Raw genomic sequence first — 18,484 nt, 5'->3', positions numbered from 1 at the left:
GCAGCACCGTGTCGATCACGAGGCTGAGTTTTGCAGAAGCTCTGCAAGGTGAATCATCGGGGACATTTTTGCTGCCCACCTGGTCGTCATCGCTACCTGTGGGCACCACGATTCGTCGACTCACGTCTGCAGAAAGCGTTCTGGCCCGTTGCCCGGACCGCACCCACAGTGAACAGGAAAGCTTTCCGATAATTACTCCGAAAATTTCGTCCTTTCGCAGCTCCCCGCAGCCCACCCCCGGCCACCACGAGAGAATGATAAAGTGAGCTCGCAGTAACGTACGTGCGAATCGCGCTGCAGCGCGAGCTGGTGCGCTTCTCGCTAGATGAAACTTTTAACGACAGCGCTCGAACATCGATGTGCTGCAATCAATACTACCTTGCCGTGCTGCCTCAACGTGCCGGCTTGAGGTCAAGGATGAGCACATTTAACTCTCTAACCTGTACGTGTTGCTCGTAGTGGGGTAGTGAATTGTCACCGAATCAGCCCGACCATTTGTGATCATTTGCACACACCTGGTCACTTCACCACCTAGTACCGGTCGAACTGTTAATTGTCGCTGTGGCCGGGTCTCGAATCGTGAATCACCAGACATGCCTGCAGCTATGTCGGTGCAAAAGACCGAATTTTAGAACGCATATAATCAAGCAAGCTTCAAGACAGGCGAAGCAGTCAGCATGGCGCGAAGCTTCGCTTACCCAGCGCGACGAACTGCAGCAGCGCGCCCGGCGGTCCGCTTCGCGAGGCCTTGAAGGAAAACGGTAGACTCTGATGTTGGGAGTCGGGCCTTCTTGTTCATGGCAGCCCACGGCGCCGCAGTAACGACGGTGACGCTTTTTCGAGGCTGAGCTAGGTCTCTCCGGATCGGCGTCGCCGATTCTTTCTGCTGTACGCTAGGCGAACGAACCTCGCATATCCTGGTCCCTTTAAGAGCCGGCCCGTCTCAACCCATACGCTATAGCCATGGCTACAGCGTATGGCTACAGCCATGGCTACAACGCCGGCCCACGTCTATCCATCCACACGGCACCGCGTAAGAAGCTTTGCCGTGCGGTTTGTGCGCTTTGCTGCGCTGCACGCCGTCATACTGGCACGCACGCGTGAATGTGATGTGTTTCGTATCAGTTCAGCAAGGTCCTTGACTTTATACACTCGAATACTGTGCCTACAGCCCGGAGCCGATGAATGCAACGTATTCGCTTGGCGGTCCGCTGGTTGAGTGACGGAAACGAGTCGGCGTGGCGCCCGTAAAATTGACTTCGCAGCGGCGCAGTTCAACATTTGACGTCATCTTGCACCACGTGATAGCGCTGGGAGCGGCGTCGGAAAAGTTAAGCGCAGCTCTGCTCCCTGCGGGAGCATATACAGGAACACTATACAGTATATAGCAGTGACAGCTGGGCCAGCGTTGTCCTTTGTTGGGCCAATGTTTGCTCGGTTTTGTGCTTCGTTCAGGGGACTACTCGGCTATCACCTCCGGTAGTGGGAAATGAAAAATGTCTACATTTAAAGGGAAGTTCCTTGGAACTTTACAATTAGAAATCTGTCTTTCGCCGCTGCGGCAGGCACTGGTACCGGTAAGGCGGGAACGCCGTATGTCCAAAACGCTCTAGTGAAGGCAATAAACTCTACAACAACAAAAACTACTACTACTACTACTACTACTACTACTACTACTACTACTATTGCTGCTGTACTACTAACTGCTTCTTACGACCGCTACTGCTAGCTGTTACTACTACTATTACTACTACTGCTACAAGCGAAGTTTCTGCCGTCCTTTCGCCCATCTCGGTCCCAACGTATCGCGTTGTTGCTAATAATGCGCTCTAATGAATAATTTTCTAGAATTATTTCCGTTTAATATTAACAGCTGCGTCGGAAAGGTTTAACTTTTCCGTCGCTGATCAACGAATTCAAGGCTTAACCTTTTTGCTAATGCGTCGCCTTTATCTTCTATTTTACTCTGGAAGCAAAAGAAGAAAAAATAACAGGAAGGAGCTCGAGCACAAGAAGAAGGAGAGGTCGCGCGTGAACCTGCTCAAACCCGAGAGCTGCGACTGGCTGACATCATTTTCTTCTCTGATTTTGCATCTCTGCAATCCGAGAAACCTCCCAGGGGCTGCGTACCGTCATGGAGACGAGCGGCTACAGCGCTCAGGTACGCGACGCGCGAGGCTGCTTTCTTTCTCTGCGGACTATACTGAGATGTCGTCGAGTCTACCGGGCTAGGCCTAACGGCTTGCACGGCGTTCCAGCGCAGACGGGACGCAGGGAGCATATAGTTTCCTATACAAATACTACACTGTAGAGAGATCTCTGGCACCGCAGTCGTTCGACTGTACCGTTGGAGTAATGGATCTGCCTGATATTCGTGTTTGCACCTTTATAGACGTGCTTGTGGCTTTATAGTTAGTACGCCAGTTCTGTCTTTGCTGGGCCTGACTTCCGACGCCAGTCCTATTTTTCTAAACCCAGAAGGCAATAAAACCCCGGTGGTATACATATACGTTACCATTGTGCGTCGTTTCACTGATCATTATTCTGTTTTTTTTTTTTTTTTGTGTCGCCGATTTGCAAAGTCGCAAAGCTTGGCGAAGCCAAAAGGACGGAGCGTAGGCGTGTGTTATAGCCATCACTTTCACGCTGGCAGAACCGCCATGCATGCCTGGAGCTCCCACAAAGACGTACTCTATAGCGCCAGAGTTATTTCTCATTTTTTGTGGGGAACTCTGTGTGCGCGGGCCGAACGATCTGCATGGTGTACCAGTCCAGACTGCACTCTGAGGGGACAGGAACGGCACTGAGTGAGAATGGGGCAGAACGTATTGTCAGTCACCGCGCAACCCGCTTTAACATAAGATGCAAGTGACTTCATGGCGCCACATCGAGGTATTATGACGACTGCTAGCACTCATCCAGTTGACGCCTATCAGCGCCTCACTTTCCAGCTGTACTAAGGGGTATTAACTGGAACGGCAGTTTAACCTGTCAACAAATTTGAAGAGTTAATTTTCTTTCTAATTGTCGAACAGTAGCGATGGCATTCGTCGAAAAGTGGGGCTAAGCACGGAATTTCCGGTAAATGAATATGTTTTCATTACTGTTCGGTTTGAAGTTCCCACTTAACACTTGTGCAGTAAAGAGACTAATCGCAAGGTAATTTAGCCATTATCAGCTAGCATCGCGCTGCGATATAGTCGCGCAAGTGGTGTCCGCCTGTTCAAGTGATCCAGTTGATGCGACGGAATTCCGCCATCTGCCACAGGAAAGATTTAATAACCAGTTTTACACTGGAAAAACCACCCAGTAGAGATGTTTCTAATGAGAACTTCGTGGTCATCGTCGCCGTAATGTCATCCACGGACTGTCGTCAGTCAGCGTGAGTGCCTGCTCAAAAGTACTGCGGACAGCGGGACAGCGGCAGCTTAATTGTACGCAACCGTCCAGTGAGGATGTGCTCTCTTCCTTCGATGATCTGTAGCACGTTCTTGTATAATTACTTGGGCAACCCCCAATAGCGAATCCACGACTGGCAACTTGCGCAGAAAAGAAAAGCTGCTGTGGCACTGTGTCTACATGTCTGTTTTAGTGCGCTTGAAGTGAATATAACTGGTCGAATAAGGAATGTCGTTGGAGCGAACTTTTCGACAAGGGACCTTGTCAATTGGGTGGCTCCAGTTGTTCGACCACTGTTATGATTACTTCGGGGTTCCATTTTCCTGTGAACTTCGTTTTATTTTGGTGTTCCTTGGTGGGGGAGGGGAGAGAGGTCGTGCCCTTTCCACGCCGTTTGCCTGCCTATATACTGTGGATGGCTTTATATAGCAAAGTTTAGTTCCAGCATGTACCACTTAGGCAGCAGCGCAGGAAAGACAAACGACGCAGGACCGTGAAACTGACTCACAAGGCTTGTGTAGCCTTTGTCTGCCCTGTACTGCTGCCTTAGCATATAAACTAATAAGTAGCCAGCAAACTAATATATAAACTAATATGTAGCCCGCAAAATCGTGCTTACTTACACGCTAGCCATATCCTAAAGTGAGGTATAATGTGACTACTTGGGAACTGCAGAAAAAACAATAGTATAGTGTTTTTTTTTAGCTACTTAGATTGCCTATGGGAGATAGCACAGTCCTAACCCTTGATTTAAATTACTCGATGAGGCGGCCATTACTTCTATGGGAAATCGAATTGTTCAAACGAATAAGTAGCGTAATTACGCTAATTAACTATTTAACTACTTACTTTACGGCACATATTTCAATCTACTAATTATAGCCGCTGCGTCCGCACGGCGTATCCACTTGGAACGAATTCTCAGGACAGCACCAGTTCCGAGATATCAATTTTCAAAGTGTCCGTCAAAATGCATTGGCGTACCACTTAATTTCTTGCTTCAATGCAGAAAACAGCGGTTGCTTAGAATAACTGGAACGCCAATGCATTTCGACGGACACTGAAAATAAGCGGCCGTGGCGTAGCTTGGTTAAGCCTGGTGATTGCGAAGCAATAGTAGCGCCACTGGTGAGAGGAGCGGGAGTTAGGCCGCCGTTGGTGGCTACCGCCTCACCTCGCGACGGCGTGAGATGGGACCCCGTTTTTACACAGCTGGTGTGACGTCACTCTAGGTCACGTGGTGTGACGTCACGCAGCGAGGTCACGCTAAAGGTCAATGGTGCCTACCACCGCCTCGCCACGGAACGGGCTGAAGTGCGACCTAAAGTAGTATTGCTTCGCAATAATAAATATCTCGGAACTGGTGCCGTCCAGAGAATTCGTTCCAAGTGGATACGCCCTCCGAACTCAGTGGCTATGACTCGTAGGTTGAAATACGTGGCGTAAAATGATTAATTGGAGAGTTACTTAGCGTAATTACGTCAATCATTCGATTGAACATTTTGATTTCCCGTAGAAGCAATGGCCGCCCCATCGATTAATTTAGATCAAGGGTTAGAATTGTGCTATCTGCCATAGGCATGCAATCTTGCAAAAATTTTGTGCAGCTTCAAAAAAAAAAGCACCCTGTATATAGACTAGACGAACACGAACTCTCCTGTTTGTCTATATTCTAGTCCCGTTCTTCGCGCAATGCCTATGAGGAGCGACGTGTAGTATGAACCAACAAGCTCGCTTTGCATGAAGCATGACCGAGCCTCACGTGGTCGACCCCTCCTCGCGATTGCACATGGCGCGCAGGTTCGACCGCAGCTGCTGGCCCTGCAGTCGGTGGCGGCGGCCACCGAGGAAGCGCCGTCGTCGGCGCGCCGCATGCTGCTGCTGCCGTCGCTGGGCATCGCGGCCGTGGTGCTGGGCTCGGCGCTGCTCCTGTCCATCGTGTTCGCGCTCATCAGCACGCGCACCGAGCCGTGCCGCTCGTACGCCTGCGGACTCTTCGCCAGGAGGCTGCAGGAGTCCATGAACAGGTAGGTGCCTCGGCGTGTCTGCGTCTGTTGTTGTCGGGTCATGGGACACGCACAGTGGCGTAGCTAGGTCGTCTGGCACCCGGGGCCGATAGCTCTTCTGTCACTCCTCCCCCCCCCCCCCCCGGGTGTAGTCGAGGAAGGCGAGGATATCGACAATTTTCGGTTGTCTTCAGACGTATATGACACCCCCCCCCCCTCTACTGGCCCCGTGCACCCGGGGCCCACGGCCCCCCGGCCCCCACCGTTGCTACGCCACTGGACACGCGTCTATAGCTGACTGTGTTTACGCTGGTTTTGACTAGCTCAATTTATTGCTATGTTTCCGCATTCAGGAAATGAAAGGCCACGAACGGAATGCACCGCACAGAACCTGAATATAGGTTCGTGACACCGTGTACGTTCTGCACATTTCGTCAGTTTCAGTTCCTCACTCTTTTGTGTAAACCAGAACTATAGCCCACTTAGTATCTAGAGAAAACCTATCACAAGTTTATTCTAAGCAACAACCTGAAGATGTAATGGCAAATACGTCCCTGTCGAATTCGAAGAGCATTTGTATAGATGCGCGTCTGCCCATTGCGCTCGCTAACCTCCGCGATGTCCCAGTTCAGGCGAAATTCTTTCGCTATATACTGGCATCAGTAGGGCACTACGTTTCGGAGCGCGGACGGAGGCAGTGAGCGCAGGTGCAGCGCTTTTTGTGGCCTGGCCGAGGCTGGTGCTGAATTCTTTGACTGTCGCCCAGTATATAGATGTGTGTGCGTTCTTCCAGAGCATTCCCGACAAGGACGACCAAATTTCCCGTTGGATCGCAGGTCCTTCAACCCGTGCTACAGCTTCACCCGCTTCGTCTGCGACGGCTGGCAGCAGCAACACGCGCACTCGGTGCGCACCGAGATCTTCATGTCGGCGCTCGAGCGACTCTCTCGACTCACGCGCAACGCCGTGGCCGCCGCCGGAACCCCGACCGACCAGGGCGGCGGCGCCCGAAGCGGCCGCCGAGGTCGCACGGACCGCGAGCGCATAGCGACGCTCTACCGCAGCTGCGACGCTGTGGTGCGAGACGGCAGGAACGAGATGCCGCACGTCAAGAAGGCCCTGGCCCAGGCCGGCGTCTTTTGGCCCCTCAGGTCCGGGACGCCCGACGTGCTGCGCACCGTGCTCTACCTGTCCGAGGTGCTGCACTGGCCCGCCATCGTCTCGATCCGCGCCAACGACGACGACCCTGCCGGCGGAGAGCGCGCCAGCGACGCTTGGCGAACGACCGTCATCGTGCGCGAAGCGCACACCTTTCCCCGGATGCTGGGCAGGCAGGCCAGTCTCCGCACCGCCAACGAGTCCCGCCATTTCTTCGACGTTCTCCGCGCCCACTTTGAGTCGGACGACGGACGGGAGCGCGAAGGCGGCGTGACGTACGAACAGATGAGGGCCGTGGAGGACAGGATGCTGCCTCCGCTGCGCAGGGCCTACCGGGGCGCGTCGCACCTCGAGCCGACGCCTCTCGAGGCCGACGACGAGCGACTCGTCAACCGCAGTGAGTGGACCGCGGCCGTGGTGCGACACTGGGCCGTGGCGGGCCACCGCGGCATCCGGATCAGGTCGACGAACGCGGCGTTCCTGCGCGCGTTTCTCGAGCTGCGACGCAAGTACGGCGAGCAAGACACGCACCTCTACGTGTCCTGGTGCGCGGCGCGCTACGCCGCGCTGTTCGCCAACCTGGAGCTCATACTCAACCACTACGGCGCCGACCGGGGCAAGGCACTGCTCAACTACGGCCGCGCTTGCTTCGCCATGACTTACACGTTCGTGGGAGACCTCGTCTTCGCCCTGTACGACTCGGACGTCGTCGTGCGGCCCAACACCAACATCAACGTGCACAGCCTCGTCCGTGACGTGCGCGGGGCCTTCGTGCGGCGCCTGTCGTCGTCCTCGTCCTCTAGGCCCTTCGCGGCCAACACGTCGTTCGCCAGCCGCTGGCAGACGGTGGACCCTGCGCTGCGGCTCGTGGACATGCCCACGGACTCGTCGACCGAGGAGGTCGCGCTGCCGCCGGAGGTGGGCGACTCGCTGGTCACCAACTGGCTGGCGCTGTGGTCGATGACGCGTAGTCCGGGATACGTGGCCCCGCGGAAGTCGCTGTCGGCTCGCCCCTTCCAGGACTGCATGTTCTACACGCTCAACGAGACCGAGAGCGACTTCGTGCTGTCGCCGTTCACGCTCGTGCTGCCGTTCTACGACGACGGCATCACGGCCGCCGTCAAGTACGGGGGGCTGGGCGCGCAGGTACGTCGGCGCATATCGTGCGACGTCTTAACGAAGTGGACGCTGGGCGGGTTTGTGAAAGCCGTGAAATGTGTGAAAAGTAGATGCAAAAGTGGAGACTCAAAGTTAACGAAAATTGACTCGGATTGTCAGAGGGAAAAAAAAGTGTGCGAAGTGTGGGATGCCGGCTTCCCGCACTTACCATGCGTACACTTTTTTCGTCTGACACTCCTAATGCTAACGCATTATATATACATATTGCAACAAAGGCTCGACGCACGATCTGCTCCACACCACCGTCAGTTTCATTTCACTCCTCGAAGAAGCAGGGCGTGTGTCGAGTGAGCTCGTGAACAACACTTCGCAATGTGTGGCGAACGCGGTTTAAATCGTGGATCTGGGGCCTGAAAGAGGTGCGACGTAATGCTGACGCACCTCTCTCACACTCTCTCCGACTCGCTTTAGACTTGTCCCGTCGTTTTATTCGTTTCTTAAGACTGTTCAGGAACTCTTGCAAACGGATGACCCGCAGTAATTCCATTGCTTTCTTTCTACAGCGAGCTGCTACACGCTAAGTTCTGGCGGTTTGCGTGCGTACAGGGCTGTTGCGAAAGTGCACAGCTCGGACTGTTACAGTTCAGACTGTTAGTCTGAGCCGTAACAGTAAAGTAACAGTAACGGTAAAGGGCTGTTGGGAAAGTAGACGGCTCGCACTGTTGGGGCTGTTGCGAAAGTGCAAGCGAACGACTGCCGCTCCGCTGGCGCGGTGTGATCCAGAGCACGTTCTTTGATATCAAGAAATTTTCCAAAAGAGAAGACGAACACCAATGCAATGCCGACGCAGACAATGACAGACCTCCCCCCCTTCCTATCCGCTGCGATGGCTTAGTGTCCATGTCGTTGCGCTTAAGCACGAGGTGGCGTATCGAATCCCGGCCGCGGCGGCTGCATTTCGATGGACGCCAAATGCAATAACGCCCGTGTACCGTGCATAGGGGAACGTTAAAGATCCTCTGGTGGTAGACATTAATCCGGAGTCCCCTACTACAGCGTGCCTCGTAATCAAATCGTGGTCTTGGCACGTAAAACTCCCAATTCAATTTAGTGACAGAACCCCCTTTCCTCCGAAAAAGAAAAGTGCAATGAGCAAATAAAACTTCACGCAGAGACGCTACGATGATGTTCTAAGCATGCCTAGTCATACACTTTGGTAATACTGACCCTTTCACCTATAGTATATATATATATATATATATGTATATATATATATATATATATATATATATATATATATATATATATATATATATATATATACACACACACCATGCAACCTTTAGCTGCATGGTGTCGGAGTCTTTTGGAGTCGTCACAAGACACCACTCAGGTTTGCCACAAGCTTGCATTAGGACTCTACGAGAGGGCCCTCAACCAGCTGCCGTGGCACGCTCGCGTGCTCTAGCGAAATTCTTTGCAGCTATGATATACTTACTCTGCAGAATTTCACTTCCATATCTCTGTTCTCCACATGAGGATTTTTTGTAAGTTTACGGAAACAACCTCCGGTGCCGCCAGCAGTTAACCGAGATTTTGTTCAGCCAGATCCGCCCTCCCGTACTTCCAAGATTCATTACTGTTACTTTGTTAATTACCGGCTACAGACTATGACTAGACACCTTTTAAAGAACTTACTTGCAAAGTTTTAAACAGGTACTTCTACTTCTACTCACCTACAAGTGAAGATTCTTTTAATGTTATATTTGCAGAGATCGAAGATCGGACGGAGGCGGCAAAGCTGTAGAAAGAAATTTTGAACATACGATATCGTAATAGAGCTGAACAGTTGTTACTGTTTTATTATCTTCGGCGATATAGGGTAAATAATCGCCAGCGTCGCCGTAAACAAGACGTTCTTCACATTCACAGACGGAATCGCAAGAACGCCTAGAATCGATGTGTGAAATAATCGAACACTTGGCTCAGATGCCGTTTCGTTCAATATATTTGCCTGCGCGGGCTGGTATAAAAATCGTTTGCTATGAACGAAACGGGTCTTTAAGTGTAATTTGTTTTGAACTTCACTGAGATCCAGGAGAACTTTTACAAAAAAATTGGCCATCGGCCCAGCACGAGACGATCACGTGCTGGGCCGATTACTACGGCTTAAATCGTGTGGGACAACGCGATCTCCGTGACTCCAATCGGTGGGGTGTGAGAATTTGCGAAAGGGGAGTTGAATACTAAATACCAAAGAATGCTGCAGTCACTGCCGCACCGCGGAGTAGCCAGCCCCTACTTCGTTCTACACTTGAGGCGGCGCTGAAACGCTTTCTGAAAACGGCGAGAGAACTGTTCCGGATCTGTAGACAATACTGCGGTAAAACATGCGAGGCAATGAAATAATATTCCGCTGCATGCATCAGGGAACAAGTCACAGTCTACCGTAGTAGATTGCGCTCTCTCTCTCGATCTCCCTCTCCTGCAGATTTCGAGGGCCAGACCTAACTTTTTCCGCAGTATGCGGCGTCAGCGACGTCGTTACATGCAGTACGGCGCCATTGGGTGATCGCGTATGGCTATGAATCGGCGAGCAAAAGCACAACGCAGATGGAAGACAAATTACACTCGGCCACGGCCGGACTCCGATCGTGGCAAAGCGTGACGCTCTGTCGTCGCTGTCCCAGCCAACGTTAGACCCAGCTGAGGGGCATCGATGAGTTGAGGGCGGAATGAGGGGCACTATTTGTGCTGTTTTTGATCTCCGTTCTTACTAAACCCTTTACAATTATTCCGTTCACGAATGCATATGCCTCTTGAGCAGTCGCACTTATTCCACCACGTCGCTCAATATTCAAACGAAGGCGATTCAGCGCCCCGCTGAGACGGTTTGGTGCGCCGAAACTTTTCTTGTCAGAGCTACAACTCACGGGCCCAATCGTGCGACCTATCTTCAGGTGGGCGTCGCCTCGGCCGAGCTGGCTTTCCGCTTCTACCGCCACCTGCCGGACGCCGAGGCGGCGCTGAACGAGTCGCGAACGTGCCTCAAGTTCTCGTCCACGTCGCCGGCCAGCCCGGCATCTCCGGACTTGCTCATGGCCGAGCTGGCCTCGGTGGAGGCCGTTTTGGACGCCTTCGTACGGTCCGCTCGCGGTGAGGACGACCGGTGGCTGGTGACGCCGCAGTTGTCGGCTATCCAGGTGCGGAATTTCCTCAGTGATTCCTTTATTAGCCGCAATAAACCCGCACTGCAGCCCCCGTGCCCTATCCAGGCCACATAGAGCGATCTGTCCTCCGAATAAAAGTTTTACTTATTCATTCGTTAGAAGTGCGCCATTTTTCACAGACACGCCATCGGACCCATATAACTACAATGCTGGAGAGGGCCCACTGCAATCTACGAATAACAAGGCGCACACCATGGAGCAGGAATGCATTGGCGAGCCTATCTCCGTACTCGCACGGCTCCCTCAGCCTAAGAACTTAGGTTATATGGGTTGAGCTAAGATTTATCGGAACCCTTACACATATAAAAATTGTTTGTGTCCTTTACATAGACAATTTCAACAAGGATCTGTTGATATATATATATATATATATATGTGTGTGTGTGTGTGTGTGTGTGTGTGTGTGTGTGTGTGTGTGTGTGTGTGTGTGTGTGTGTGTGTGTGTGTGTGTGTGTGTGTGTGTGTGTGTGTGTGTGTGTGTGTGAGACTTGTGCAACAACGAAAGGGGTGGCAGCAATTTGAAGTTTCCGCGCCAGCTTTCCGTGACTTCTGTGCCAAGGCTACGGACGATGCGGCCGCAGAGGGGAGGAGCGGGGTTAAATTTGATTACCTCTGTTTCTTGAACGGGATCCGTGACCTCGTAGTCACGGATCCCGCTCAAGAAACAGTGGTAATCAAATACTCAACCTGGCAGCTTTCGTGTGTCTTTTATGCGTACGAGAAGCTGCGCACGTCAAGAGAATAACCAACGAGATTCTAACAGCTCCACTGTAAAATAAGGCTGCCATAAGCCGTCGTCGTTAGGCTTCATAGTCCGCGAACACCCACCCCGACAGTGGTGGTATGTCTAGATGACGGATTCAAATTGTATGCCGCGAACAGTTCACGATATCGTGTAATGTATGAAGTTTTACACGAATAAGACCGGAAACCAGTACTCGGCGAATGTTTTGCCCGCGTTTAATCAGCAAGTAGTGGCAGTATTATTATTATTATTATTATTAGTAGTAGTAGTAGTAGTAGTAGTAGCAGGAGTAGTAGTAGTAGTAGCCGTGAGTAAGTAAGCTTAATCGAGAGCGGTTGAAGCGCGTATTTTTGTCGCAGCGGGAGCAGCCCCTAGGGCTCCTGTGCTCTTGGCTGCTGGGCGAATTCGGTTCACCAGCTGTAAGCATAGGCTTCGAGACTAGTTTCTTTGATTGGGTGGGAGCCATCGCTGGGGCGTGGATTGGGACACTACCTATATAACAATGGTGACATATCGCGACATCATGGGCGTAGTCCCCCCCCCCCCTCTTCGACTTCCCTCCCTGCTTGGACGAAAAAATACGCAAACCTTTTCCGTCTAGGAAGCGCAGCCGAGAGGGGCTTTGAGATATTGTGTTTGGCAGTCTATCGACTGATTGAGAGTCTTTGCTTATAGCTGAACTCGTTGGGGGTTTCTCTCGCACACGCAGCTCTGCTAACGAGCTTGGGAAAACGCACGTCCGCGCAGGTGCTGCTGATCACGTGGTGCTTCGTCAAGTGCCCGGGTCGGGAGGAGCCCGGAGTCGAGGGAGACCCCTGCAGTGACGTGCTGCGTCATGTGCCACGCTTCTCTCAGGCCTTCGACTGCTCGCCAGAGACCGTGCTCAACCCGACGCACAAGTGCAGCGTCTTCTGAACCGCCTATACAGACGCGAAGTCATGTTTATTTAGCGAATTTTGATGTTGCGTTATGCAAATACAGGCATACAGTATTATTACAGTTCTGTTATGAGTCATGAGATACTAGTGTCGGCTCTTCTTTTTCTTTCTTGCTTTTTTTTTCCTGGCTGCGGGGAAGTGGTTTTCATTCCATCTCAAAAGTGGGTCTCTGCAACTGCTTCTGGCGCTTGTTTTCTGTAATTTCTTTTTACGTTTTCTTCCGCAATATCAAGCAGAGAAAGACGTCATACTATGGTCAAACCTAGTTAAATATTGTTATAAATCTATGCGTGGCTCTGCTATTGCAAACACCAGAGACCAGCGGAACTGGGGGAAGGCCAGTAAAGTAGTGCCAAACCGCACACACGACACAGCAGCGCCGGCAACGCGTCCCTACGGCATCTGCCAAAGGCGTCTACTACAGCATCGGCGATTCGCGTGGCGAATGCCGTGGTAGACGCCGCGGTTGTCTCCACTCAGTACGGAGCGGTGGGCGAGGAGGACGTCGAGGCGCCTTAGCAGCCGCCGGAGAAGAACGTTCCTCCTCCCTCGCCTGATCCCACAGCCTCGCGCGCCACAGGAGAGGGCACGCTTCCGGGCCGCGTCACTCACTCGCATGTGCAGCGATCCTCCTTTCTTTCTATGCTTCACCCACCTTTGCCGCGTCGCTACGCTGGGCGATGCTATTTTAATACTCTGCTTTCACTCTCTCTCAGCTCTCTTTCCCCCAGGTTGGAGAAGCTGCGTACGTCAAGAGAATAACCAACGAGATTCTAACCACTGTAAAATAAGGCTGTCATAAGCCGTCGTCGTTTGGCTTCATAGTCCGCGAACACCCGCTGTTAGATATGGGGCTGTTTCCTGTGCCTACTTCGAGTACCCCAGACCACATCGAATCGCGCCACTGCTAAGGAATGCAGAAACACGGAAAGCACATTCCAGAGAAGCGCACGTGCAAACAAGTTGAAGGTCACAAGTTCACGTGCAAACAAGTTCGTACGCCGCCGGTAGCTATTCTCTGCTTGACTCTTCCAGAAAGCGAGGGGATAGCCCGGCACTGTTCAAAGTAAAGTGGGTGCCAAACCAAGACGGCGGTATTGTGCCGGGACGGCCTGACGGCGGTAATGCGCCGTGACAACCGGACGGCTGTGATGTACCGGGAAGGCCCAAGCGTCCCCCTTCTCCGCCTTTGAAGAGCGCATTGCACCACAGCAAGGCAAGACAGCGGGGAGCCGCCGGGTGTGACATCACCGCACGGGTGCCTACCATTGGCCGAAGGTGGCGTCATCGGAGCGGGCTCTCCCATTGGCCGAACATGACGCGACTTCCAGTCTTCGAAGGGTTTAAAAGAAGCATTCCAGAGCATTCCCTGATTCACCTCTCTCGAACTTCTTGCCGCGGGCCGCAGCGTCCGAGTTGCTGCCGGCCCGTAATGACTGTACGACTGTTACTTGACTCTCACCTCTCTGTATATAATGTAAAATAAATACTCCCAAGTTAGTTTTTCATCTCGAAGTCTGTCCTTCAACCCCTACACCGCCCCGACTGTGGTTGTATGTCTAGATGACGGATTCAATTTATACGCCGCGAACAGTTCACGATATCGTGTAATGTATGAAGTTTTACACGAATAAGACCGGTAACCAGGGCGCTGACGTGAGCCGTCCCCGAATGCAGTCGAGCTCCCTACTCCAACTGAACATTACCTCTGCTTCTTGTATTTGATTTATTCTCTGTCAATAAAAAAAATGTCACTCATATGCGCGCGTACATATCACCCGAACCACACGCATTGCGTTAACCTCAACTCGTAGACACTGATGAGCATATAAACTTCGAATACACGCACACAGATTGACAGGAGCGCAGCTGAAATCGCAGCTGAAAAAAATTCAGCTGCGATTTAGCACTAAATGCGAGAGAATTGCGTTAACGTTCCGTTGCACCTCTTTGAGACGCCGGATCCATGATTTAAACCGCGTTCACTACATTGCGAAGTGTTGCTCAGGAGTTCACTCGACCCACGTCCTGCCTCCTCGAGGAACAAAGTGCAACTGATGGTAGTATAGCAGGCATAATTTTCGCGATCCTGCCGATTTGCACAATTCTGTGAAATTATAGCTTATAAGGAGCGCGCCCACAAGTGACATCCAAAGCCTTCCACATGTGGCGATGATACAGGCTATACCTTCAATGGTCAGGCGGCGCAGCGATGGGATGGATGGATGGATGGATGGATGGATGCATGGATGGATGGATTGATGGATGGATGTTATGAGCGTCCCCTTTGGAACATGCCGGTGGGTTGCGCCACGAACCTCTTGCTATATACTGCCTAATGTCCTACCTGGCTAAAACAGGTAAAAAAAAGCGATCGGCTCAGCCATCAGCGCCACCGTGTCAGTTCTACGAAACACCGAGGCGGCCACTACTACGGAGGCATGCTTTTGCGGCGCTCGTTTGAAACATGTCGGTCGTTCTAAATTGTGGTTTTAAGGCAATCGAAGACATCAAGGTAGCGGATCACAACGGAGGATTGATAGAACAGACAACAATCACGGCTGGCCAAGTGGTGGAAGCGGAGGAAACCGCGACTGCCACGGCAATGCATGCGGAAGCGAATGCCGTCATCAGCGACAGCAAGCAGGCCATCGGCAACTTCGTCTGCGGTAGAATTTCCACACAGGCGTACCATGTCCTCACGCGGCGCCCCCTAAGCGGCTTGAAAACCCTCGTGTGAACCCCCGCTCACGCGGCTGTGCCCGGCAACGCGTCGGCTCACAGTTTGGCTCGAGATCTCGCGCGCCGAGCCTCGTCCGCGGATGCGGACGGCGTGAACGAAAAGGAGAGACGCGAAGAACCCTGCAAGTCTTATCACGAAATAGCCCATAGGCATCGCTTGAGGCGTCACGCGCTCCCACCACCGGCCAAGCAACTCGATAAAATGCAAGCGGTCGCGTTTAGGTGACTCCAGACAAACGCATACCCACACCCAAAGTACATTAACAAAATCACACGGGGCAAGGAAAGGGACCTATGTAGGCTCGTTCAAAAACACATGTTCATGTTCACAAACAGGGACACTCACACACATAATGTGGGAATGCACCTCGCTCCAGTTTTTCCATCCCTCCGTCAGCAGCGAAACTGACAGGACAGTCTGGCTCAGTTCCGGGGACGTCGACCGACAGCTTGAACTGGTGGAATGGGCGAAGAAGACCAAGCAATCCCAGGGTCTTACTTGAGCCCGATCCCTCAGCCACCCTTTTCTTTCCCCTTCCCCTTTTCAATAAAGTTTACGACCACCACCATCGAGGCCCATTTTGGACCACTGACGCTTGAGAAAAGACGTAAAATTTCCCACTACAACCATCTATATCGTGTCAAAGAAGTAAATAGCACGGACGCCGTAGCGAAGTGCTTAAATTGAATTACAGTATGGGGTTTTAGGTGCCAGAGCCACGCTCTGATTATGAGGCACGCCGTAGTGGGCGAGTCCGGAATAATTTGGACCGCCTGTGGTGTTCTTTAACGTGCACCTAAATCTAGGTACACGGGTGTTTTTGCATTTCACCCGCATCGAAATGCGGCCGCCGTGGCCGGCATTTGATCCCGCGACCTCGTGCTCAGCGACCCAACACTAAGCAACCACCGCAGGTGGTTGCTTAGTGACTGAGAGTGACTGAGAGTGAACCAGTGAGTTAGATATGCTGGTGCGGGTTCAGAGGCTGAAGGTTCAAATTTTGTAGGAATTATAGTAAGGACCGTGCCGTGAGCCTTTCAATAAAAGAAAAAAAAAAAATGACGAGTCTAGAACAGGCTGACGAGGCTGACAGGGCAGTTTTAATTTCACACATTTTGTGAAAAGAAGGAACAATGCCTTGACACATGAGATAAGTTATTAGCAGGCATCAGAGCAGCCTGAATAATTTATCATAGTGCTCGTTTTTCTTTTCTTTAGAACCTTTCTTTTTTTTTTTTTCGTTTCGGTACCCCCTCAGGGGATGCATGCGTCGCGACGTTATGTGATGCGTTGGCTCGGCCCGTTCCTGGCAGCGCAGCCATACAGCTCTCTTGTTTACGACCAACGTCGTCATACGTACCCCTACAGTAACACAAAATTTTCCAATTTTTTCTATGTGTCGTAATGTCGCAAAAATGTCGATGAAACCGGGTGTAATGACATCTCGAGGCCAACTTGAGTTGAAATATTGTGCATTTCTAGAGGTGTGCGAATAGTGGCTTTCTGAGACCTAATAAAAATACGAATCGAACAGTGCCAAAGCTAAATCGATTCAAATGTTGAATGCCTTTCAAACAGCTTTCAAATAATGAGAGGCCGTTCTCGCCTTGCTAACAGCGTGTGGCATTACCCTGTTGACAACCGCGGGTCAAATGAAATCCAATACAACTTGCGTAATTGGCTACGTCATTTATGTGCCCCTACAACCTCGGCAGCACGCGCCATGCGTTGCACGCGTATACCCCACTGCGGATGCGTCCCCGATGCAGCCTACTCTATTTTTGTTTCTCGGTGTGAGTGAAACGGCAGTAGATGTATACCATATAGGGTATAAATACATAAAGACTGACAGGCGCCATAAAGTTAAAATAACCAGCTTAATGGCATATGTCTCGAGCCAGTTTCGAACGAGATGTGCACATGATCACCAACGTCGTCGTCGTCGTCGTCGTCATCATCATCATCATCATCATCATCATCATCATTATCATCATCATGACAACAACGATATGGGTTTGCCCCAATGTTCAAAGTGCGTCTAACCTTAAGTCCAGGTTAAAATTGAAGGTGCAGCAGTATAGACACCGCTGATGACGCCCTTGCAATATGTGCATCTCACTTCACTCTGTGCTCGACAGACGAAGAAAAGGTGTATCATGCAACAGCAGCTAATGTTCCATATAGGATAGCATACCGACTGTCATTATCAACGCTCTGCTCTTCGGTTGGAGCTTTAATAAAAATATTGGCTCTGAAACGTCTGCGGGAGGTCTCGCCAATCGCCCACATTTGGCAATAGACTCGTCTTTTACGTTCACGAAAAATACGGAAAAAGACGTTCGCGACTGTCGAGGACTATCGACTCGTAGTGTATGAAACATGCAGATGTACCACGATACTAACCGGCAACTATTACGTTAATGGACTCGGGGGCAGCAGCAAATGAAAGTATGTCCAACCTAAAATTCTAGACGGAGAAACAGCATAGTGGATAGCAGCAATGAAGAAGAAGCCAAGGCTATGGAACCATACTGAACACCAAATAATTAAATCAAACGAGAAAAGTTATATGATCCAACACGCTGAGCCTTACTAATCAAACCCATATAAGAGATTATAATTCCCTGGAAGCGATGTTATAGGAGAAAATTTGCCGGTGACGACTATTCGTGTGTAGCGTCTGGGTACAGCTAGCGCAACAAATATAAATCTGTTATAATGTCAAAGCGTCCGTATATAGAGGTAAACAAAGATGACGTTACTCTGTCCAAATGCCTTGAGTTTTACAAATAGTCGGGTAAAAGTAAACAAATCTGTCATGAAAAAAATAGCAAAAGACGGCTTGAATCATAGAGCTGCAGCACACAGACGTTAGAGTGAACGCATACTTGGCATTCCCTCGCGCATCATCTCACGCTGATCTCTGTAAATGTGACAGCAGCCACGTCTTTTTTCTTTTTACTCATCGTATCTAGGTGATTCCCAATGGGGAACTCTACCAACCGAATTTTAGGCGTCTGGCGTGGAATTATCTCGCAAATAGTGTTTTTTTTTTTTTTTATGTAACCTGACTTTAAACAGCGTATGCCCTCGTAGAGAGAGAGGTGCAAAAGCCGCGGCCGCCGGGTCGAACCCGGCGAGCAGAA

General features: G+C 51.2%; 1 protein-coding gene across 1 annotated transcript; it reads left to right on the top strand.

Moving 5' to 3' along the window:
* Positions 1-4,962: 4,962 nt before the first annotated feature.
* LOC126547651 (uncharacterized) lies at positions 4,963-12,677 on the top strand. The gene is made up of 4 exons (XM_050195591.3): positions 4,963-5,426; positions 6,242-7,709; positions 10,643-10,885; positions 12,405-12,677. Exons 1-4 carry the CDS (start codon positions 5,140-5,142, stop codon positions 12,570-12,572), a joined length of 2,166 nt encoding a protein of 721 aa, XP_050051548.2. The 5' UTR covers positions 4,963-5,139; the 3' UTR covers positions 12,573-12,677.
* The last annotated feature ends 5,807 nt before the right edge of the window (positions 12,678-18,484 follow it).

The sequence above is a fragment of the Dermacentor andersoni genome, chromosome 3, assembly GCF_023375885.2.
Source record: "Dermacentor andersoni chromosome 3, qqDerAnde1_hic_scaffold, whole genome shotgun sequence".
Classification (NCBI taxonomy): domain Eukaryota; kingdom Metazoa; phylum Arthropoda; class Arachnida; order Ixodida; family Ixodidae; genus Dermacentor; species Dermacentor andersoni.
The sequence above is the reverse complement of the archived record's forward strand: the minus strand, read 5'-3'. Positions and strand labels throughout refer to the sequence as shown.

What these genes read in the sequence shown, in the direction of transcription:
- LOC126547651 (XM_050195591.3), top strand. Translation starts at nt 5,140, where the DNA reads ATGAAGCATGACCGAGCCTCACGTGGTCGACCCCTCCTCGCGATTGCA. An exon ending in CTGCAGGAGTCCATGAACAG is followed by an intron (nt 5,427 to 6,241) that starts GTAGGTGCCTCG and finishes GTTGGATCGCAG; the next exon opens with GTCCTTCAACCCGTGCTACA. An exon ending in ACGGGGGGCTGGGCGCGCAG is followed by an intron (nt 7,710 to 10,642) that starts GTACGTCGGCGC and finishes ACCTATCTTCAG; the next exon opens with GTGGGCGTCGCCTCGGCCGA.